Below are 26114 nucleotides of genomic sequence, written 5' to 3' on the forward strand. Positions count from 1 at the left end.
TTGTGGTTACTATTAAAACTGTTAGGAGTAACTATTAGGACTCAGTCACAGAAAGAACATCTATATCATCACCCCCACAAAGGTTCCAAGACATTTCAGGAAAAGGAGACAAAGAATGTAAGAGCAGAAGCTGTGGTGTAATGCCATCCTCTGGACATGGCTTTTCCATGTGTCAACTCACAGCATCTGTGATTGCCTACACAGGAATAAGCCAGTTAAAAATTCTAGCTTGAAGCAGTTTGTGGATTCTGAATCTACCCACTAGATGAGCAACTATTAAGAACTGATGGTTGCTTGAAAATGGAGAGTCACTTTTCTTTAGGAGAAAGACCATTGAAAAATTATTCAGGCTGGAGTGGATGATCCTATGTACATGTGGGCAAGATCTATACAACTACACAGGTTAAAATAAATAAATACTCCTAAAAAAGAACATGAAGTTGGGAGGAAGATGTGATGCTAGTGTCTTTGGGGGCTGTTGAGTAGTGGAAGTGTGGGATGGTAGTGTCATGATTGGATATTGTATTAAAAATAAAAGTCTACTTTTATAAGGAAGACCAGTAGAGTTAATTGAAAATTATAAATAAGGCTTTCTGTCTGATTAGTTATAGGTAATCTAGTTTTACTTTCATTTTATTGATCTTGAATCCTATTTCTCATGCATCCCATTTACACAACAATCCTAATCCAATATTATTTTTAACCATTTTCAATATATATATTATTATTCCCACAGATAAGTGCAACTTTATCTGCTCAGCGAAGAAACTTCTTTTTGCAAGAGATAGAGACAATTACACAAATATACAACTAGTGAAAATACATAGAATATATGACTACGGTGTGCCCAACCACAAGTGATACACCTACAGTGCAACTCCTAAAGCTGAGGCTAAGTGAAAATCATGGAAGAGGAAGTGGAAACATACTAGACAGTAGATAAGGATGACAAGGAAATACACCTATGAATGATCAACAACCTACTTATCTGTACAAGACCATCATGACAATGCCTGTTGATATGCCAAAGCAGGCAGGAGAATTCTACAATGTCCCACCTCTACATGAATTACTACAGAAGGTCAGTTGTTCCTGAGAGGAAAACTAGTTGTCCCAGAAACAAACTCCCACATAATTTGCCCAATCCCAATTGATAGTCCTGGACAAATATATATATGAGCAAGTTAAACAAACCCAGAGGGTCCAAATATATTCACATACGTGTGTGTATATACATATAGCAATAATAACTAAAGAAGAGATTGTGATTTTCAAAGGTAAACAGGATGGGGAGGAAAGGAGGGGGAGAGAGTGATATATATATATATATATATATATATATATATATATATATATATATATATATATGATGTTATGTGAGATTCTCAAAAATACTATTAAAAATAAGAGTAAATCATACCGAAGTCCTGTTTTTATGCTTCCTGTGCCTGGTGGTTTTTCCTTTATTATTGCTAGTAAAATAATGCAAGGTTCCATATTCCATCAGTGCTGCAAACACAAAAATAAAACAAACAGACACAAAGAGATCCATTGCTGTTACATAAGAAACCTTAGGTAAAGATTTCCTTGCAATTGTACTGAGGGTTGTCATAGTCAAAACCGTTGTGATACCTGTGAAGAAAAGGAGAAATAATAGATGATTAAAAGTAATTTAGCAGAACATTTTGATTCTTTTGTCTAATTTAACAATATTGTCAGCTAAAATAAACAATGGAAACAAAAGAATATGATTGCCAGAAAGAACTACTAGTAACCATGGCTACATTATGTTCACTGTGTTCTTTGTGTAGGAAATTTCAATGATTCAAATTACTATGGATTTCAGGGTGGCTCCTAATATTCACTCTTCCCTTTCTCCATAGTTAAAAAGGAATCATTTTTAGTTGACACAGGCTTTCTGAAGGAATAATTTCATTGTCTAGCACCTCTGCAGCAGAATGTGACCACAGAGTAAGATCTTGCCTGGGGAAATAAGGCAGGAATTAATGTCTACAAGACACAACAGTGCTAGAGATGCTTTACTTACCCACCTCCTTTTCTCTGTTCTATTGCAATAAAATGACCAGAAGGCACTAGCCACCTTAAAGTATAAGACGACTATGGAAATACAAGTCACCCACAACACATCTGAAAACCAGATGTCCCTGAATCCCTCTTGCCACAGTGTACAACACAACAGTGAGTCTCCACTGCTGGATGTGTACAGTAAAAAAAAGTACTTTCCAACTTACTTGAAGCAACAGTTAATGCAGGGTTTTGTTTTTGTTGCTGCTGTGTAGTTGTTTGTTTGTTTGTTTGTTTGCTTGTTTTGCCTTACTCAGTGAAAGTAACTTAATGTACTAATGTAATATTTTCTTATGTGGTAATTTGAACTCAATTTCTAAAACTACAAATTTAAGGATACATGCAAAATTATGTCAATATACATTTTATGTTTCAAATACACTGAATGATTTTTCTGTATTTCCAAGAATTCAGTATGTGTGTCAGAGCCAAGCCCATGTGTCCATTCTTAGACTCATTTAGCTCTCTGTTTGTATGTCAGTCTTCCTATTGTTCTTACCTCTGATAGCCTTAGTCCACCCAAATGAGAAGAACCTCGAAATTCTTTGTGTCTAAACCACAGTCATTCTCATTCTTCTACAGACGGAATTATTTAAGTGCCTTTGTGTGTGAGTTTTACAATATTTGTATGAGCACCACATGGGTGCATTACAAGAAGCTGCAAGACAGGATCAGACCCCCTAGGTGTATAGTTGAAGATGGTTGTGAGTCCACGGGTGTACTGGAAATGAAACCTGGGTCCTCAGCAAGAGCAGCAGAATATAATATCAAGTTATCTTTCCAGCTACCCAATACCATTCTCCTACTTTCTTCCACCACAAATAGCTCTATGAATGGAATGTTTAACTCTCTCAGGTATACAAAGTATAGTGCTAAGTATATACTGATTTGTAATTATGAATATAAAAGCAAGATTTTAAAAAATCAGTAGAAATGGCTATAGAAAAGTCTTTAATATCGGGCAAGCAGTAGGGAACATTGTCTATAATGTGCCCACTGGAACATGCTGAAATAATACTCAGACATTCTCGGCATTTTTCTTTCCTAGATAATTATTATTATAAATAAAAATGATACAAATGTGGTAGATTTTGAGAAATGGAAGCAAATTTAGGTTCAATTTCTTACTCTCCATTTATTTGCTGTGTAATCTTAAAAGCAATGTGATAATGACTTCTTCTTATGCCTAGAGTTTAGTATTGTCAGTATCCCCAGTTCCTAACTTATAAATTTAATATCATATAAAGAAGCTTCATTAAGTCTTTTATTGATGAACATAAAATATTTTACATAATCAGGGTAATTATAATTTAAAAATGTAGATTTTTTTCACTCATCTTCTCTAGACCTATGATAAAATCCCCTAAGATTTTTTCTGATATTGATGCTTCAGGATTTATTACTGACATATTTCTGTGAGTTTCACTTTACTCTGTTCATTGAATGAACTTGTTTTCCAGGTATCACAGAAGTCATAGAAAAACCTACTAATCATTGAAAAGAAAACTGATTTAACTTTACATATTTTAGAAACAATTATAATTGCATTGTGATTCATCCTTTAACCTGAAAATGAATAATTTGATTAATAAGCTTTTTTGTATAATGCTGCAAATATAGACTGCCACTTTGTTAAAACACACATAAAATCAGTCATTTATTTTCTTAAATAATGTGATCTCTACAACACACTATTATAGAAGGATCATAGTCTATTTTTTAAAGCAGAAATTAGAAATTACTCTTGTAATCGTATAAAAACTCTAAAAGTAACAGATTAATTCCACTATTTTTGATGTTACAGAAACCAGGATGCTCTTGTTCCATCCAGATATCTCTCTCTTGGAATAGCTAGGCATCAGTTTGTAATTCTACTATTAGCTAGTAAATGAATGTTGATGATTTGTTATTCTGCTATAACATAATCAATTTTGTTATAAAGCAACTAAAATATTTTTTGAATGAGATTCAAATATATGTTCTGTTTATAGGAAAATAAGAGTTTCTAATTCCAAGTTCATTAGTATGTAAAGTCCTTTACTATTTAAGCTCTATATGGTCTAGTAGAAGCTTCTATTATACACATCAATGAAGTTTTATTTATTAATCTTTAAGTTCTTATGATATAGTAGCATAGTCTTACCCAGTGATGTTCTGGCAGGTACTGCATCTTTATTGATCCAAAAAGAAACCCAAGAAAGAACAACTGTTAGAATGCATGGAATGTAGGTCTGAATCGTAAAATATCCCATCCGTCTGCTCAGGTCAAAAAAAATTGTCATGATAATATAATCTCCTATAAGAAATGGATATGTTTTATAGTGAGTAAATATATATAAATTGTCCAATCTACTTTATGTAACTAAGTAACAATGGCATTCATGGCCAACATTGAACATTGGCTTCCGGTTGCCTCTTACCAGAGATCGTGTGGGAGATTTCAGTGGAATTTCGTAATCCTACAAATGCAAACTGATATAATCTCCAGTACTTAGGATCAGCTACTTCCACAGAGGGTTTTTTCCACTTATACTCAATTTCATTTTTAGGGTATCCATCTAGAGAGAAAATTGTAATAAAACACATGCAGTTTAGCAAAAGTTAGATAAATTATCATTGCAATACCAACAGCATCCAAACAATGGCTACTTGAAATTCCTCCCTCATTCAGTATTATTAGGTTTGTCTAATATAGAAAATAGTAACTGAAATTTGCATGCATGTGTATGCTTTAAAGAATTAAATGGCAGTAAAGATGATTAAAGTTATGAGTTTTATTTTAGCATTTAGTAGTTTGAGAATGAGGGAAACTTGTTGTCAATCTATTTCCTATTCATAAATCTCAATTTGTCTCAGTCATTATTTACCTCGAACTTTGGAAGCATCTCAGACTATCATGAGCTAGAATTTCAAGTGTACACCATTGTGGACTGGCCATTGTTATATTCTACTAGATTTCATCCCTCCCCCAAATACTGTCAAAACCAACATGGGAAATCAACAGGTTTTTACAATATCCTCATGTCTGGGTTGATTGCAAGCCTATCTTTCGGGTTACAATTTCTTATATGAGTTCCTATAGTTAAAAACTTTTCCTACTGGTAATCATATTTTGGGGGAATATTTTAATAAAATGGAAATTTTAGTTGTTTCTGCCAACAAGCTGGGGTATCATATTACATAATCAAATTCCACTAATCACTGTAACACTTTCAAATAAATACATTATTTTTCAGGATATTCTGTTGTCAATTCAATATAATATCTGTCATCTCTGCTGACCTGGTTAGGAGTAATTTCTCTTTCGTTTTTCTATTTTCTCTTTCTCTTGTCACATTGTGTTTTTCTAGCTAGCTCTTACTCATTATAGATACAGAAACTAGACAGTATATTCACAGATTTTTGTGGGAACTAATTAACACTGAGTTGTGATATTGAGTGTTACTATCAGGTTTCACTAGAATCTTCTGTATTTTGTTGTGAAGTAATGGGGGTGAAAATTTTAATTTCCCTCATGGACTTTTATAACTATGCTGAAAAACTGTGACTATAATTAATATGTTTGTGCCCTTGACACTCAATTGCCTTTACAAGGGTGTAGGTACCCCTAGTAATATGAATAAAGGCAAGTAAAGATCACACCGAGAGACTGGAATGGAACCTTTTCCAAAAACAATGAGTTACAGATCATCAGTATTTACCTATAAAGGATGCCTTGAACATTTAGAGTAATCATGTCTTGGCTTCTAATTAAAATTTATCTTCCTAAGACAAAGTTTGGAAATTAAAGAACTGAAATCTGAGCTGATTAGTATAGAAGTATGTTGTACTACAGCAAACCTATTAATGTATTTCAAGAAATTAATGAATTTAAAAGAATTTTGGAGATAAACAAAGTTGGATAAAACTTCAGAATGGCTAATTCACACTCTGGGAGGGAGTGGCTTAGACTCTAAACAAAAATCATGATTTTTAAGAAGGAAAACACCCTAGATAACTCATCAATATAATCAATGGCACTTTAAAAATGACTGTATATTGTTAAGACTTAGTTATTATATAATACATATTTATATAAAACATACATGAGTATAACTGCACTAGTAATAATTGTATAAAATTAATTTTTCAACAAAAACATTCTAGCTATCATATTGTAAGAAAGTGCTAGATTAGGTTTTTATTTTCAATGTATTTAGAATCAAACACTTTTTTGCATTTCATTGGTTTTTCATTATTAAGTAAGCTTACGACTACCATGGATTTCCAAGTCATTAAATTCTTCTAGATACTTGCTATTCATTAAGTAAACACTTTTCATTGCACCAATTTTTAAAACATACTTTAAAACCCATCTAATAAAGTTAGATTTTGCATCAGGAAGATTGATATGGTTTGCACAAAATTTTTATTCTGGCTGTAACATTTGAATGCAAGAATGGATTCATAGCTCATTAGAGTATTCAGAATGAGAAGAAGAATTGCTTGCTTATTTCTTTCTGCTCTAGTTTGTCTGTTTTATCTTATATTGTTACTCTTTAGTCACCTGTTTGTTTTCTAAGAAGAGACAAAATGATTGTTATTCAAATGGGGAGAGGAGGTGAGGAACATTTTAGAGAATTTGAGGGAAGGGAAATTGTAATTAGAATATATTCTATAAAAATCTATTTTCAATAAAAGAAAAGTAGAAAAATAAAGTAAAAAGCATTGAAATAAAAATGAAAGTTTTAAAGATTATTTGTAATATTCATATTAACTATACGTTATTTTCAATTAAAATCAATAAACAAATGTATTATTTATATTTTGAAATTAAAAGTTGAAGAATATTCAACATATTCAAAGATTATACTTGATTTCATTTTATATGTTAATAAAGTATTTTTAATTAAAATTTATGGTAGAATCAAATATTTTCACTTACAGCTTGAAAATTCCAGTGGACAGGAATGCTCATCCATTGGAAAGTTATGAAGTTGAAGATAGCACTCTGCATTAATTGTTAATCTATTTAGGTGAAAAATAGATATTTTATTAAACAGAATTCTTTAAGTCATGAATAACCACTTATCTGATTTTAAAACATCCTTGGAAATCCTGTAATGGACTGTGGTATAAAAAAAAACAAAAAGATAATCTTAAAAAAAGTTTAGTGATGAATATTACATCTTTCACTATTGAGCATGAATGTCAAAAATTTCTTCAGTCAACTAAGTAGATACTTTATATGTTTCAATCTCTATATTTACATTTAAAAATAAAGCTTCAAGAACTTCATGAATATATGTGTGTGTGTGTGTGTGTGTGCGTGTGTGTATAAATACATGTTCTTAAGCCCCTGAAAGGAATACATTATACAAGGTTGTGCATGATTTTTTTTTCATTGAATTTAGCATGATCATCTTCAAGGATGACACCAATAAACATGCCAAAGTAGAAAGGAAAAACCTCAAAAGGTTTCTATGCTACACAAAGAACTATAGACAACTGAGGAAAACAGCGGTCCGGAGAGGTGGCCTTCCCAGATACAAAATACTCATTGGTTGTTCAATGCCAGATGGTTAGCCCTGAAAACATGTGTAACACTATATAGATTGAACAGGTTACATTTAAGAATATATATGTATACATGTATATTCATAGGGATACATATAAATATATGTATGCAATAACCATTAGTGAAGAAACAGGCCATAAATTTGAAGGAGCACAGGAAAACTTATATGGGAAGGTTCAGAGGGAGGACAGAAAACAGAGAAATGTAGATGTAATATAATCTCAAACATACAATTAAAATAGTAAAAATGGAGTGATTTTAATAAGCATATATTTTGAAGGGAATAAATTGATTAGACTTGAAATCACACATCAATCTGTTTTACTACTATGCTAAAAATCAGAATATTAGAAATATTAGCTATATTAGCTGAATTAGCTATAGTTCTTTGTGTAGCATAGAAACCTTTTGAGGTTTTTCCTTTCTACTTTGGCATGTTTATTGGTGTCATCCTTGAAGATGATCATGCTAAATTCAATGAAAAAAATCATGCATAACCTTGTATAATGTATTCCTTTCAGGGGCCTAAGAACATGTATTTATACACACACGCACACACACACAAGGGAAAAATCACAGTAACTTCCATTATACACTTAGAAATATCATCAAAGACAGAACACATGCCTCAGAAGCTAAACACTCATTGATCTTGAAGAGAAGCTGTTTTGGTTCCTAGTACCCACATAGTGACTCATAAACATCTGTAACTAAGTTTCAGGGGATCTAAGTCCCTCTTATGGTTTTTACCAGGCATGTGTGCAGTAAAAATGCAAGTAAAATTCATATACAAACAAAATAAAAACATTTAAAACAACATCAAATAAATAAATGAATAAAATAAAAATATAAGTCACCAACTTTTCTTCTTCCAAGTTGGAAGTTTGAACCCACACCTCTTAGTTTATAGCAACTCTGAATATAAAACTGCATCACCGAAATACTTCACCATTTTATATCTTTGCAAATAGATGGAGTCCCTTTGTCTTGCTCTGCTGGTGTTAAGAAGGAACTGGTATTAACTGAAGTTTATAACAAATATTACCGTAGAGTGTATAGAACTCTTCCATCACTCCAAATCCGCAGCAGTCGATTAGGTGTTGTTATCCAATGTGCATCAGATTTTCTTGAGTTCCTGAAGAAAGTGTCAGGAATCCAAATTTTTCCCACCATGTTGCTGTTAAGCATCAGCACTTTCATGGTGCTATTGAACTTTAAGCGGCTGTCAAACCAGGTTTGGGCAAAAATTATATCTATTGTGTACTCCTAAAAGATTAAAAAAATGACATTGATAATGCTATCATTTTGTCTGTTTTCCTTAGGAATTTGAATTTTTATAATACAAAATAGCTAAATTAATGGCACATAGACTCAGTCTTTTTGAAGAAATTAATTCTGGTGTTTCAAAATTCTTTTAAAAGGATTTTAAATTATTCACATGAAGTGAAATATATAATTCTACATGCCTTCTGTGACTTTAACCTTTTACATTGCTTTCAGTTTCATAATTCATCAATTTTAGCAATGAAAAGTTATCACATTAACAATGATAAATTTGGTTATAGTTGCATCATCCCTTCATAATCATGTCCAAAATCAAGGCCCAAATATCTATCAAATTATCTAAAATTACTCAAAAAAACCTTTAGTCTGAAAGCATGATTCCCATTATTTCAGTACAGTAGTGTTAAGTGTCTTATTGGCTACAATGTCACCAACTAAGCAACTACAATGTGCTAAACATCACATTAAGGGTTCTATGTGCTAGCCTGTTGTTTAAACTTTCTAACCCTTTGTAAAAAATACATGTCACATTAATAAAAGTTTTCCAAAACTTTCAAATGATGATAGATGAAGAATTTTTCCCCATGTCAGAGTTCATAAATCCCAATGGACATTTACAAGGGTCATAATTGAAGACCTAGGTGTCAACACTCTTTTCACAGGGTGGTAACCAGCAAGAGCAAGTTGTGTAAAGAAAGAGCTCTCAGATGAGGTATTACCCACTTTGGGATCCTGACAAAAAGCCTGCAATCCTACAAGTATTAAAATTTTCACAAAATTTAAGGGAAGAACAAAAATTCAGGAAAGGAACTGAAAAAATGTGTCTCTCTGTGACTGTTTGCTTACATATGTATACAAATTTGACATTAACAGAGGAAGGAAAAACAGTTTAAAACTATGAAGTATCATATTAACTACTTGTTTCAGGAGAAGATAGAGTCCTCTTTCTTGATGTGATGTTTGCAATTGGTCAATTTGCCTGACAGGAAATATTTACTATAAGAAATGGATGTATGACTGTGAGTTTTGTTAATGAATATTTAATATCTTTTTTAAGCTAGGGAGTCTAATGAGCAAACAGTCTGGGGTTCAACTTCTCAATAGGGAAGTTGGATCAAATCCTAGATTGCAGCAAGATTATTTATCATTTGGTTACTGGAATATAGAGATATATTGAGAGGGAAACTTCATTTTATCATACACTTATGGCATGGATTCTTAATTGCCTTACTGAATATTATCAGTGGTGTGATACATAATCTTTGCATTTGTTTAGCAAGGCAAATGTCACTGTCCTGACTGATCCTTGAATCTTGTGGTAAATACATGGACATACCTTATTTTTGTCATCTTTATTCACTTCCTTGCCAGGACAAAAGTCACTTAATAAATATGGAGATCAACTGCAATTTATATAAATGTCCTCTTCACTTACTCAAAAGATTAACTACCTTAAGCCCAACCCTAACTTTTCCAGTGATGAAAAGTTGTTTTATAATAGTAAATATGAACAGAGAGGACACCTTCTATAGGCTGGAAAAAGAAGATGGCTGATGATATTTAGCAGGGTCAAATCATACACTTGGAAAGGAAAATAAAGCAGAAAATTACTAAGAAACTAGGAAGGATTGTGACCTGGGAAATAAAGAGCATTGGCTGGTGTGAGGAACATTGTGGCACTTAAGCAAAATTGACTTCAAATTCCTAAGATAGCATCAAAAGTGGCATTTGAGAACTAATTTCCAGTAATAGAATTTTGCAAACAGCATAAATACCATTCGGCAGCTTCACAGAATTTATTAATTCCAATGCTAGGCCACAGACCCAGAGCTTTATACCTTTATGGCCATAATTCAGCACAGAATTGTGTTTCATAACACATAATTCTAAATGTGCTCACAGCTATTGGAGGGGTCATGATTTCTAACAGGTCAATTTCCCTAAATAGAAAATATTCAAGAAAAGTGAAAGGGTTCTACTTACAATCTATAATCAAAAGAAAGAGATGCAGAGCACATTTCTTGATAAGTTGTCCTTCACAAATCATTTGCAGGACCTACAGTCCCAAGTCCCTTTAAACTGCTAATCCTTAATAAATACCTTACTGCGATAAGAAGGTTATTAAAGTCTGTGCCATTTTATATGTAATCAAAAAATCCAATTTTGTTTACTCATTCATAGTAATTTCCAGGAAATGATCAAACTATGTTCTTGCACTTCATGTTCCTATTTAAAGGTTATAATCATCTGCACAAAATAAAAAAATTCTTAAATGGAATTTCTGTTAGCTCAGAAAAAGTACAATACCTTCTAGAAGAAACATTTTGAGATAAGGAACAGTACATTTAATACTTGAGGTTTGACATGACTTGTAAACTTCACTGTCTGCTTGAATGTAACCAACAAAATGAATAAATGTGAAAAATATGCTACTCTGATTTATAAGATAGTCAGGAAAAATAAAAAGTGTATATTACTATAGTTACCAACATTGCAAATTGTAACTATGTACCACATCTCACACTTAAAAGTATTGGATAGCTCAGTATTGCATGTGGGGTTCTGTTTGCTTTTGGAATGGAAGAATCTTCACACAAAATGCATATTCTCCCTAACCAGTAAATATAGATTTATTAACTTTATTGGGCAGTTTGATTGATAATGATCATGTCTGTTGACCTTCATGTTAATATCTTCTTAAGCTATGTAATCACTTGGCTAAAATAAAATTATGGATTTAACCATGGTCAGCTATAAACTAAAAGAAAAACATAGAGAGAGAGATGAATAGGGAACCCAAATTATATAAGCATTAGTGAGCAGTTCACAAATATCAAACGTATTTTGCTAAATTATTGTGAAAATAGAGGCTGCCTGAAAATATCACAAGGAGCAAAACATTTTATGAGGTTTATTTTCTCAAATTTTCAAATGAGAGCATTGAGATCATTGCTAATACAATTTGAGAGATTCAAGACTTTCCCATGAATCTTGGTTTCAGCTGTGAACTTTTTGACTCTGGAATCTGTTTCTTTGTGTGAATGGAGCTTGCAAATATCACAAAATATCATGCCTATTAATTTGTTAACTGGTTCAGCAATTTTTGACAATCTAGTTACTGTGATCTTTTGATTTGTTTGCTTCAAGAGGACAACAATGGAAAGTTCTCAGAACTGAATATGTGTAACACATATAATAAACTCAGAGACAGATTTTTAGGATTCAAGCTGAAGATCAGAAAAGCAAAGCAGCCACCACTAGCTCTTAACCTTACCTCAGATTAAATGGACAATCCTGTCTCCACAAATCCTTAGCATGACTGGTAACTGAATGCCTAAGACTAAATACTGAACACCTTTCTTCTGTCTTATATACCTTTCTAGTGCTGGGACTAAAGGTTTGAGCTCTATTACCGTTTTAGACTGATTCACTCTTATGTATACTTTGGTGGCATGAACTCATAGAGATCCATCTGTCTCTGCCTCCTGAATCCTGGGATTGAAGGTGTGTGCCACTACTGTCCATCTTCCATAGCTGTGATCAGCTTTGTGTTCTGATCCTTCAAGCAAGCTTTATTAAATCATAAATAATACATCACCACAAGTATGAGCTTGATAAAAACTTAAAAATCAATAAAAACTTGGAATAGGTATAGATAAATGGAACAAAATAGTAGAGATTGTTTTTAGCTGGGGGAAATTCTGAAAGACCTATTGATATAAGGTACATACAGACAGAAGCTTGGGAAATCTAAGACATTGTGATTAATAAATTGGCCATAAAACTCTAAAATGCAAAAATTTTAAGATGATAAAGGAGTACAAACCTCACTGGGCAATGGAATGATCATGTGTGTCTGGGAAGTTCTTTCTTCAAATACACAGGATATTTAATCTTTAAGCTTTTATCAATTTAGTAAAAAATCCTCATTTTTCTGAGATATAAATATAGCTCTAAATGTATATACAGCTAAAATTGGATTAAAAGAACACAAAGTCCTAACAGTTCATTTGTTGATTTTTCTGTATCATTCTTGATTATGTATTTACAGTCAGTTGTAAGCTTCATGATAATCTGCATGTAATATCAAAGAGTAAAGTATGAAAATTACTATGGTCACAGAAAAACTAAACCTCATCTAATAATATAAAAGATAAGAACCTCCCCGGCCTTAGGGCAATTCTAGCACAGCAGAGAGGCCATTATTAGCACATATGTCTAGACATGAAGCATTCAGATCTGCACAAAACTGCCTCCATGGAGTGATAGTCTTCAGTTCTCCAGAGAAAGAGCAGGTAGGCTAGATAGACAGGTGAAAGAGAGAGTGGCCACTTGTATGGAATTGGCCCCTGTGCTATTAGAGGTGTGACTTGTCTAAAATCTGCAGAGCAGACAGGCAACTAGAGTCTCAAGCTTGGAATTTCAGAAGACAAGCCCCTCTTTGAGGAACTGAATTTGTTCTTTTAAGCTCTCCTGTGATTTTGTGACACACAGTATTGAAGCTAGCTTGCTTTATTCACAAATTGCTGTAATGTATGGTAGTAACATAAAGAAAAATCTTCAAAAAGGTCAGGAATAGCATTTTGGGCAATAACTGGTAACCTTATCCAAGGCAAAATAACACAGAAATTTTCATCATTGTGCTATCATACTGGGAATGGCTAGCTTCCTTTGGCTTTGGAGCATCTAAACAAAATTATCCACCTCTCTATTTCCAGACAAGGGAAAATGGGTATTTTGGATGGCAGAAAGTAATTTCCATCATGTTTTTTAAAGTGTGTTCATACTTGTTTTAATGTTATGTCATCTCACCTTTTCAGTCAGTTTTGTGTCTTATTTCTCACTTGAATGGAAGAAATAAAAGATTAACATTTATAGGTTAGTGTTTGTATTTTCACTGCATTCTGAGTTTTACCAAAATGATCATCAACTATAGAAAGAAATGAATAACCCTGAAGAGATTTTCAGAGATACTCAGAGACATTCCTAGGAAATGAAACCTGAAAAGCCATTAGGACTTGGATTTGGGTGTATGAAACACCATCTGTAAGATACAAATGTATTCACTCACACGTTTTAATAATTCATTGCACAGATGACTAAATATAATTTTCCACAAGGCATTCTAATATTCTTTCTATTTCCTATATTTTATTTTTGCAAAATAATTATTCCACATTTTCAATATTTGTGTATTCATGCTCTTCTCCTTTTTCTTACAAGAAAGTATCTTCATAAGGGCCAATGACATTTTGATCACAACTACCACACCTGTACCTTCACAATGACACAGCTGGTTCCTTTCCTTTCTTCTTTCCTCCCTTCTTCCCACTTTCTCCCTCCCTTATAGATTTACTGGTGATTTTATCACTACGTTGAATACCTCCAGGTCTCTTTTACAATATTGGACCAAATTTTCTTTAATAACAATTTGCACTGGGCTTGCCATTAACATTTTAAATCAATATGAATTCATAACATAGATCTTGATCTCTATATCTATTTACTTGATTAAAAATAGGTTTCTCTTTTCAAAATGGGGCAACTTTCCTTGTGGTAATATATTGTTTATGATTTAATAAAGCCACTAAAGAGCAGAAAAGCAAAGCATCCAAGCCAGTAGCTCTTACCTCTACTTCAGATCTAATAGGTGATCTTGTCTCCATGAATCCTCAGAGTGGAAATGCTGACTTCCCTGCTCTCCACCAAGCCTCAGACTACAATCCCTGAGTTCCTGACTCCTACCTCCTTATATTCTTCTCTCTACCCAGCCATACCACTCTGTCTCCTCTTCCCTAGTACTGTGATAAAGGCATGTGATCCCATGTGCTGAGATCACCTTTGTGTGAGCTCTGTTTCCTTTTAGACTGGATCAATTTCATGTAGATCTTGGTGTGACCTTAAACTAACAGAGATCCACCTGTCTGCATTTCCTGAATCCTGGGATTAAAGGTGTTTGCCACCACAGCATGGCCTCCATGGCTAGGTAGCATGGCTTCTGAGATTATCTGCAGTGGCTTTATTAAATCATACAGGTATATCACATTTTCTGCTATTTTTAAATCTCTCATAGAAAGAGGTCTTATTTTTCTGGAAGAAACTACATTAATTTTTATTGGATAAGCAAAAATAAATATTTCAAACTTTAATAAAATAAAAGCATTAGGTCAGTGTGATGGATCATCATGTAAAGCTCCTTCCCATGTCAGTCTAGTGACCTGAGTTTGATCCTCAATATCCAGTTCATAGGTGAAGAAGAGAATAATTTCCATAAAGTTGACCTCTACATGCAGATTGTAAATGCAAATAAAACACTTCAGGAATATATAACATAAAGTTGACGAAACAATAATGAGTAATGTTTTTTCTATGGTTCAAAATAAAATTTGTTTTGAATTTTAGGCACTTGGATATTAATATAATTTTGATGTAATATGTAAGTTCATGGCAAATGAGCAAACCAGACAGGTCAAAGAGGACAAGAGAAAGAAATGTGACTCATGTATAACTTTGTTTTTTTTTTCTTTTTGCTAGTGCTATGTTAAAAATGTGTTATATTGCTCTACAATAAGATGTGTGGTAAAAGGGTTTTATGTAATTGGTGATAAAAGTTCATATGGGTGCATAAGTAAGAAAATTAAACTATAGCCATAAGATTTTTAAGTATCATAGAAATGAAGGAAATAAACTGAAAACTGCAAGTGTGTTTCTTCAAACATAACAAGTGTTCATCATCCTCCCCCCAAGTACCAACATCATTTTCTTCACTCCACAGCACATGCAAGCTACCTAATCTGAGAAGGAAAAAAAAGTCTTTTTCTTGTGTCATATTTCTTGTTCATAACTTTTCAAGTTAATGTACTTGGCACAGTAACATTTCCTGTTAATATAGTAAAAGAAAAGAAAATATTTTCTTTGATGTGTAAAAGTTACATCTCATGCTCTTTGTTCTTAAATGCAAAAGTAATTGAGAAGAGAGGAGAGCAAATGGGGTGGAAGTCAATTTACAGAGCTTAGCAATAATGGCATCTGCCACTCTCATTCATGGGACAATACGTTCATTGAAACTCAGACAGGTTGTGTAATTATTCTCAGCACAAATATACCAGATATGGACACATGCATACGCTCCCTCCCAACCTGCATCCCTTTCTCTACTTCCATCATCTAGTTCTCTCCTCTCCCCCATATAACTCTCTCATGTGCACACACACAAACACACCACAGCTTTGACAATTTCCCATTCCACTAAATATGTGAAAAACAAAACAGAACAAAACCTCTTCCTTGTGCTTGAAGAGGATCACTCTCTATCTCCAATCCATTTTGAATTACATTTCTGATTTTGCAGGTCTACAAGGACATTTGTGTAAAAAAATCTCCCGGGTTTCCTTTACAACTAATTTGAAAATGACTGTGATTAGTTATTTCTATATTGACTAATATAATTTCACTGTGTTTACTATATTGATCCTATTTGTACTGTTGGCAATGTCGTTTAACCCATTAGTTTGTTACTTTGGAATACAGTTTCACTGATTCTCCAGACTATCTCTGAATTACAAACCTCACATCTGGAGTCCTGTTCCTCAGCCCTGTCTGCATTAGCAAAGTCAGCTAGAAATTCTAGCAAGAAGGATCCACGCAGTTTCAGAAACTGTATTCTGTGACTATCTGACAGACCACTCTTGTGATCAGGAAACAGGAGTTTTATGTTCTGCACCTGTGGTTTGGGTTCTCCCTCCGAATAGGTTTTTAAAGGTTGCTTCTCTTCTGTCTTTCATTTTCAGGGCTTCCACTGAAGAACTTATATCCTGGGTAAGTTTATTTTAAAATTAAGTTATTTTATTTTTTATTTTAGTGATTTTTATGACAATTTCTCCCATTATTGGTACCAAAATCCTTTATTTGAATAAATGGTACAAATTAAAGAACTTAAGCAGATGTTTTGTTGACTTATAGAAAAGGTAACGGCAGCCGACATGCATGCACTGCCTCAGTGATGGCTGACATCACTGGTAGCTTCGGGAGGTTAGCTTAGCTCTCACTATGTCCCAGGGTGTGCTTGTCAAAGAGATATTCTGCCATGCCAGCTTCAGGGGCTCCCATCTTGCACAAGTTGGTCACGTGCTCACCCAGGTCTTTGATGGAATTCACCTGCTCATACAGGTAATGGGTCTCAATGAAGTCACACAAGTGGGGGTCATTTTTGTCAGTAGCTGAGTATGTTATAATTGTCAGTGAGACTGTGTTTACACCTACTAATCTCTTGCTGTAGATGGACAGGATATCTTTCACTTTCTAGATTCTTCATCTTTCTTGACTTTGCTGGAGGGATTGCTTTAATCCTTGATGGGTTTAATCACTAGTCAGAAGGCAATTACCAGGCTATAGGTGATCAACAAAATAAAATCATATCTGCTTCTCAAAGACTGAAAATCCACCAGGAGGAAAGGAAGAACTTCACTTCCATTCAAATATAATGTGCTACTTAATGTAGGCATCTTCCAAAAGAATTAAAGATTTTTGTAAGAAAGAAAATATCAAGCCTGTAAAACAGTTAACATAGGATATGAGTATTTTTGTTCTCACTGCAATTGTATGGGGCAATTAGTGAGAAAAAATGTTCAGCTATCCTCTTGTCTGTTAAATTGTACTCACGTCCCATTACTCAACTACACTCACAGCAAAGTAATTTTGTTCATTTTATGAAATGTGAGCTTTGTTTGTCCCAAATTTCTTAGTTAAAATTGTCTTATACACAGCCTTCTTATTAGTTCCTTTATGACAGTGGTTTTTGTTTTCATTTTTCCTCACATATTTTTGCGTCAGTAGTTTCAATAGCACTTTCATTAAATTAGCTTTTAAAAAGAAAAAGGTTTAGATAATTCTTTATGAACAACTTGTAACCCTGTCTTTCCCCTGAGTATTAGACCATAATTAAAAGCATCTTCTAGGCCAGTCCAATGGGGCCTCAGATTGTCATCTCAAACTCTATTTAACAAAATTCTGTTTATATTCACTTGTCCTAAAGCAACTAATACATCAGTTGTGGTAAAATCAAAATGCTGCCATTTTAGCCATCAGCATAGACTGCTATGGAAGTCAGTGTCAGCCATGAGAACACCATACTCAGAAGGATTGTACAATTTTATTTTAGTATTTGTATGTATGTATGTATGTATGTATGTATGTATGTACATATGTCTTTCTGCATATACATCAATGCATTATTTAGTATCTATATGTGTGTATGTATGAATGTATGTGTTGTCTGCATATATCCATGCATTATTTATGTACAGCTCCACTAAGAAAAGGTTGTCAGATACCTTGTGACTTGAGTTATAGATGATTATAAGTTTCCATTTGGGTGTTGGGGATCAAACTCATGTTGTCTAAAGAGACAACCAGTGAGCTTAGGCTGATCCAGAAGAAAGAGAAATTAAATTTGGTGTTGTACTACTAGGATGAAGACAAACTATCAAACATAAACTCATCATAATAGTTCCCCAGCTATGAAGAGATTAACAAGCTAGACACATAGTTCATTTGTAGACCACTTGACTAGTCTATTTGGGGCTCTAAGTTCAATCCCAAGTAAGTACTACATATAAAAGCAATTATGTAAATGAGTCTTTGTGTACATATGCTCATATGTCCATAATTGCTTTTTATATATGTAGTAGTACTTATATGTCCTCATATCCACAAACATGCAGAGAGTTACATGTTCAAATGTGTGTATGTATGCATGCATGTGAACACACACACACTTTTTGCAATTTAAACTTTAGACTTTCTTAAGCATTTCACCCATGTATTTACATCATTTAATATACATAATTTTAAAGAAAATAACAATTCTTTAAAAACATAATCAAAGAGACATCAGGAATGAGCAAGCAGACAGAAGTATGGTGAGGGTCAAGGTAGAAAGTGTTCTTGAGCAATGAACTTGAAGAACTTGAACTTCTCCCCTCCAGTTTTGAAGTGATGTTCTCTAGTACAGGCCTCTAGTTGTTTAAGTTGTTTAAGGGCTGTCCTGGACAACTAAACACTAATGGCAGTGCTAAAGGAGCTATTTATTACAGAATATTACTGATGCTATAATGTAGACACAGAGTTTGGCTCCTAGAATGTGGATCATTCTCAGTCAGGCACAAACTGGTTTCTCATTGGGCTTTCTGATTTATCATTTCCCATATTTCTTTAAATACTGACTTTTTATAGATCCAATAATAATTCTTTATGCACTAGAAATGCAATCCTTTGCAATAAGAAGTTACTAATTTTTCTCTAAGGAGTGTTTTAGCTCTGCTGGCCAATGCTTGACACATAGTTTTCCTAGTTTGTTTTATATTGTTGTAATAAAGACCACAACCAAATTCAACTCAGTGAAGAATGTGTTTATTTGGCTCACAGGTATCAGCTCACCACTGAGGAAACCTTGGCAGGAACTAAGGCAGGATAAGACCTTTTAAGAAGGAACTTACACCTTGACCATGGAAGAATTACCAGCCTGTTCTCTATAGCTTTTTCATTCTGCTTTCTTATACAACCTTGAAACACCTGTTCCACTGTGGCACTACCTCCAGTGGACAGTGAGCTTTGTCTTCCCACATCGATCATTAATTAAGAAAATTCTTCACACAGTTGAAGACAATCTGATAGAATGGTTTTCTCTCAATTGAGGTTCTCTTTACCAAGATGAACTTGCTTTGTGTCCAATTGGCAAACTAACCAGTGCAATAGTAATTGCAATCTTAAAACAATTACTTCACAATGAACTATCTGAAATCAAACACTTACTCATTCTCCTTTAAGGCACACACTCAGGAATCCTCCGTTGTAACAGTTTTTACTCACCATGTTTATAGGATCAACTGGTCCAATACTGTTCACATAAACATCAGTTTCAATTACTGTGGGCCTCACTGCAAATCAACACAGAATGGTTAATGATATCAAGGATTGTTCCAGAGGAGCCATAAATTTAGTAGTGAATCATATTTCATTATTTCAATTATAATGTATCTCATTATGAAATGTAGCAGCAAAAGCCAGTTACAAAATCATAAAAACTTTTCAGTTTGAAATCAGTTATATATACACAAGTTAATGAGTTAACTAAATATTTCATGGGTCCAATCTAAATTCATTATGTATGTCTGAAAATTGCTGAACTAAATAATAGACTTTAAATTCAGTAAAAATTTTACCAGATTTTTTTTAGTTCTAGACCTTTAGTATTAGAATATATTTTTGTCTATAAATAATACACATTTTTATTTAAAGTTAATGAAGACTTTGTTGGTAAGTGCATAACAACCTTGCTCTCAGAGAGTGAGGAAAAGACTCTTGATTTCCAACTGTTCCTGATTTCTAAAAGGTTAATTATTGCAGGATGGCTAGTTTAAATATACAAAGTGAAGTCCCTAAATACAGAGTTGAGAAGATATATAATAAGTGTATACTGAGAGCCAGTTCTAACATATATTGAAACCCATAGAATGGGTATTAAAGGAGGCAATGTGTCTAAGACTCTGATTCCATGACTGACACACATGAGGACCTTAATAATTATTCATTCATTACTCTTTACTTTCTCTCTTGAAAAGATATTCCTTTTCATATTGATAGTTGGATGTTACTGATCACTATATAAATACTTCCATAGTCCTCATCTACTTTGCTTTGTATGTTTCCATTAGGGATTTCTCAGGTAGTCTTTTAGATGGTATATCTGATCTTTGCGTATCCTTTCTAAATGCACCTCAATGGCAGGCATTTTAAATGGGTATAAAGTTATATAATATATAATTAAAGCTTATCAGCTACAGTCCCATATCTGATGGTCACTGGGGTCCTCTGTTCCCATTTAAGCTTCCCTCTAATGAGATTTACCAGATTAATGGCAATGCTCTTGTCTGCCATGAAAAATCTTTTTACCTAATTTCTTAAACTCTACTCATAACCTCCATACTATTGCATGTAAAGGCTCCTTTAGTCTTTGGTTCAGTTGCTTCTAGTTGAGGAACACACATAAAGTGTTCCCAAAATAGACATGAGAGGACAAGAGTTACATAAAAAGATCCATCATGTCTTCCAGATAAATGGATAATGAGGAGAAAAGTCACCTTGTGGTTAGACGTTTGTCTGCAATCACAAACATGGTGTTAATCATGTTAATTCAGTTCAGATTCTACCACTGTAACCCATGTACAGTTCCCCTTTCTGAACTGATATTCATTCCTCATCTTCAAGGGCTGTGCTCACTTTCTGGGCTACACAGGGACAAATCTGTCAGTCTTAATATTTTTCCACCTATGGTTTACTGGTCTATCTGGCAAAGCCCTCAACCTACAAAAATTCAGTGGAAATTGGTAGTCATTTTGAAAAATAGTGCTCACAAAGCTACAATGTATATTTTATGAATCCCTCACAATGACTAGCATTTGCACTTGAGGAATCATTCATTCTCTATATAGATTTTTATGTGTACCCTCAGACAAAAAATTATTAAAAAATACACATATTTTCCTAACCAGAAATATAAATAAATGATGGGGATATCCTTCTGTATGGAGTGAATATATGTTTCCCTTTATGGTTAATTAATAAAACAGCCAATGGACAGGCAGGAAGTATAGGTAGAGCTACCAGACTAGGAGAATGCTGGAAAGAGAAACTCAGACAGCTGCCAGGGAGATGCCATGCAGCCAACAAAGAGTAACACACCAGAGCATTACAAGTAAATCACAGCCTCATGGCAATACGTCTTTTAATAGAAATATGCTAAATATTAGGGGAGAACTAGCCAATAATATGTCTGAGTCATAGGCCAAACTCTTTATAATTAATATAAGCCACTGTGTATTTATTTGGTACTAAAAGACTGCAGGAACTTGCTGGAAAGAAAATCCATCTTCAAATTTAGTCATTTTGAATTAGTTTTGATTTTTTTTAAAGTTGAGTTTTCAGACAGACAGAGCACAAAGAAAGGTAATTCATCTTGCTAGCCTCATGGGGTTGTCTTAAATAAAATAGATCACATGATTCAGAGGTTTGAAATTTATATGGGAGTGATGACTTCTGAGATGAGTGCCTTTAATTGTCATTTATTTCTGCTAACTATTTACTGGAGGCAAGAAATAGATAATTAAGCTAATTACAGCCAGGATTTAAAGGATAATTTTTATGAAGCCAATTAACAACATTATAACTGGTTCCTTATTTGAATTTGTAAGTATATTTATTGCCATTTCTAAGCAATTACAACTGATCTAAACACATGAGTCTTTCATAATCATATTTTTATTTATACTCATAAATCAACAAATATTTGGTTTCTTCATTTAAAGCACAACAGTTAGCACTGGGTACTGCCTACAGTAAAAACAAATGACTCTTCAGGGTATTTATTTTACAAGACCTGTTTACCACATGAAAATGTAGCAACTTCTACATATTAATGAGTTACTTGACTCCATAATATCAATATTTCTGAGCCAATTATAAGATGAAGCTGTGCATGTTAGGCAAATATCAATTCTGGCATTGGGACAGGCTACATGACATTCCATTACTGAGAAAAGGCTGATCAATATAAATCACAATATAAATCAAGGCCACTGAGGATCCTACAAGGGAAGGATCATCATTAGTATAACATAAAATATTTGCTGTTGATAAAGATATTCTGATTCTAAAATTAGTATTTTATTAATACATAAACTACTTATTTCCATATTATATAAGCAAGCAAAATTTGGATTAAACAGGAAAGTGTATTTTTAAAAACATTGTTTTCATAAGACCACAAAAAAGGAAAGGATACCAAGATAAAAGTATTACTAATAGAAAATAGTCTCCAGGTTTGTTTATAGAAAATAGACAATTTTCACTTTATCCTATTTGTTTTTCAGTGCTCAGAAAAATATTCCATTGACAATCACAAAATATATGCTTTCTAACTATGAGTCCATTTTGTATGCCACATGGTAAGTGGACCTACAGAAGATGAGGAACTAATAATGTGTAAAATAAAGAAAATATTTCAGATTAATTTGGAAAACAATCTTTATGATTATAAAGCACAAAATACAGAATAAGAAAAATATAACTGAAATATGTAACTGCTTTATAGCAGTGACTCATTGCTCCTATGAATTATTCTATGAATATTGTTTATAAGAAAAATTCCTCAAACCTAAAGGCTTTTATAAGTTGAGAAGATAATTTTTCTTGACATCACACTATACATCCTGAGTCAGGTAGCTACTGCATTTCTATATTTAGAAAGGAAAACATATTCCAGCTGGATACTAGAGAAATGCAATTTAGAGGGAATGCCTCTGGGCTCAATAAGTGATTCCTTTACAGTCAGTACAGATAATGGTCAATTAATCAATGCACAAAGATATCAGAGATCTTCTATGCCACAGTCTAATAAGAAATAAGAAACCCATGCACTGACAGAAAAAAATAGCTTTCTTATATAGAGAAGATTGTAGGAATTGCTGGATCAGTTTTGTAACGTTCCTCCTGAGCTGTGGTTAAATATTCTTTTCTGTGTTTCAATAAATTATATATACTTTTAAATTTTATTAGGTATATTACAATATGTTTACAACATTTCTCCATTCAATCTCCTCCCTCCAAACCCTCTCCTATACACAAATATTAGTCTTTAAGAAAATTAGACCATATAGTTGGCTGAGACATTTTAGGTAACAAACATATTTTAATGGTTATAAATTATATTTTATTTAAAAATAATATAATGAAACCAAATATATTACTGTTTACAAATGGTACAAGCCAAATTCCCTCCATGAAAAGAGCCACCTTTTCTAATCATTCTAATGCATTCATTGATCATATTCTCATAGTCTTTCCCAAATACAAAATTTAGATATCAAACTATGCTCAAAGATTTATGAAGCTTTCCTCATAGTTTATTTGAGGAATAAAATTTTTTCAAATTTCTTCTAAAGGGAATTATTTCATCCAAATTGTAGAATTGGGAGATGACTGAATCTGGTTTATTTATTTTTCAGTCTTTATTTATTACAAATTTGATAAAAACACAAATATAGACAAAAGCAATGGTTATTTTCTACTGGTGCCTTAGCCTATAAAGCTACTACTGGAGTAATTGGAAAAGAATTTTCAGAAATGAATATCAACATAAAGTACTATCATTATAGTTTGATGGTTGTACAGTGTGTGCATGACATTAAACTAAATAGAAATATATGTTGATATCCTCATATACCTGTATTTGAAAATCTCTAAATATTTTGGATGCAAATATGAAAATAATGCAGAGATGAGGAAAATTTTCAGGAAACAAATGTTTCAAAATGAGCACAAACTCAAGTCTATGATAGCTGTAAAAGAACTCTTACAGTAATTATCCGTGAAGAATCCTTCTAATATTAAAGACACTGAATTTGTTATTGCACATCTTTCAACAAAGAAAACTTCAGGTCCATATCACAGCTTGTACTGCTTCACTAAGTTGGAGAGAAAATGGGAATAAGTGCTGTTGAAACAGCTTAGGATTTCTCTGCAACATGGGAGGGGACATGGACGGGGATCAGAAATTCTGCATGAAACATCTCCAGGTATGCTCTCCCAAAGTTGTACCTGTGATATTGACAAATAGAATGTAAACAGCTGTGTAATATTTATGATACTGGTGAAAATTTTCACTTACTTCATCAATACCTCTGCTACCAAGAAACCAGGTTCTGAACACACTATCTTAAGACTAGACAAATGATATCTCCATTGATTAGTAGAAAAAAATTCCAAAGATAAAAATATTTCTAACACACTGTTTACTTATTAAAATTAAGCAATAAGCATTAATCCTCCATATTTCCAGGAAGAAATTAAAAGGGAATAATCTCTGTATGACCAAGGCATTGATTAAAGAAATATGTATAATCTGACTTAGTTTCTAATATTTCCAACAAAACAATAGACAAACAAAAAGGAACAAATAGTGCAGGGAAGACAGAAAACTTCTTTGTTCAAATTCTAAAACCACTTTCCAGGAAAAGAGAAAAAGAGAGATAAAGGAGAAAGAAGTGAGGGAGAGAGAGTAGTGGGAACAAATTCAGTTGGAAATACCTCAAGCACTGTCTTACTCTGTGTACAAGTTTCTTCTGTTAACACAGTGAAATAGAGTTTGTGAGAGAAGAGAGTCAGTAACAGGCTTGAGACTGATGCGAAAATCCCATTAAAGAGAACCTGTGTATCATCAATCTAAAGGTACTTAAAACCGTGTTCTGAAACTAGAACAAATAGTGATGGGAAAGAAAACTATGACTAAATTTTTTTTATAAAAGAGCATTCTTTATAACAAGGTGTCTCTGGCCAAAGCACAGTGTCAAAAGTGAAAACAGAAACTTGCTTTTAAAATTGGATGGAAAAAGAAAAATAGCAAAAGGGAATTACGTATTTCTACAAGGAAACAGAATATGAATGTCAATCAATCTCTTCCAACACAAAAGAAACACAGCCATCATAGCCATTAAATCTACATAAGTGACCATATAAGAACATCAAAGGATTGAAACTATGAAACTATGGTAAAATGTCTACTAGTTACAGAGTCATTAGACAAAAGAATTATTGCAAAAATAATTTAAAGAACCACCATAATCCAACTATGGGAAAATGGCTTACAAACAACAAGCAATAGAAGCTGTTGGGGAATATTATGCTAAGGTGTATTACATTTGTTTACTCTGCATTCATTTAACGCTGTGAAGCTGTGGCTTTTGCCTGTCTAAATCACCTGATGATCCTAATAAAGAGCTAAATGGCCAATAGTGAGGCAGGAGCAAGGACAGGCGGGGCTGGCAGGCAGAGAGTATAATTAGAAGGAGAAACAAGGAATAGGAAGAGTAAGGAGAGAATGAAGGAGGAGGATTTCAGGAGCCAACCACTTAGCCACCCAGCCACCCAGCCAGTCATGGAATAAGAGTGAAAGTAAGATTACAGAAGAAAAAAAAAAAAAAAAAAAAAAAAAAAAAAAAAAAAAAAGGAAATAGCCGAGCAGCAAAAGGTAGTAGGGTTAAATTAAGAAAAGCTGGCTAGAAACAAGCTAAGTCCAGGCATTCAAAAAGCCCAAAGGAGTAAAGAATAGAAAACAAACCACATCAGGAAACTC

At 33.3% G+C, this 26114-nt stretch overlaps 1 protein-coding gene across 1 annotated transcript in view; it reads right to left on the bottom strand.

Moving 5' to 3' along the window:
- Positions 1–26114, bottom strand: part of Gabrg1 (gamma-aminobutyric acid type A receptor subunit gamma1) — a 69991-nt gene that overhangs the window by 11981 nt on the left and 31896 nt on the right. Inside the window, exons 3-8 of the mRNA XM_027390835.2 lie at positions 19796–19863; positions 8688–8908; positions 7010–7092; positions 4506–4643; positions 4229–4381; positions 1421–1632 (exon numbers count right to left, since the gene is read on the bottom strand). Coding sequence (XP_027246636.1) covers positions 1421–1632; positions 4229–4381; positions 4506–4643; positions 7010–7092; positions 8688–8908; positions 19796–19863 — 875 coding nt within the window. The remainder of the gene's footprint in view (positions 1–1420; positions 1633–4228; positions 4382–4505; positions 4644–7009; positions 7093–8687; positions 8909–19795; positions 19864–26114) is intronic.

The sequence above is a fragment of the Cricetulus griseus genome, assembly GCF_003668045.3.
Source record: "Cricetulus griseus strain 17A/GY chromosome 1 unlocalized genomic scaffold, alternate assembly CriGri-PICRH-1.0 chr1_1, whole genome shotgun sequence".
NCBI lineage: Eukaryota > Metazoa > Chordata > Mammalia > Rodentia > Cricetidae > Cricetulus > Cricetulus griseus.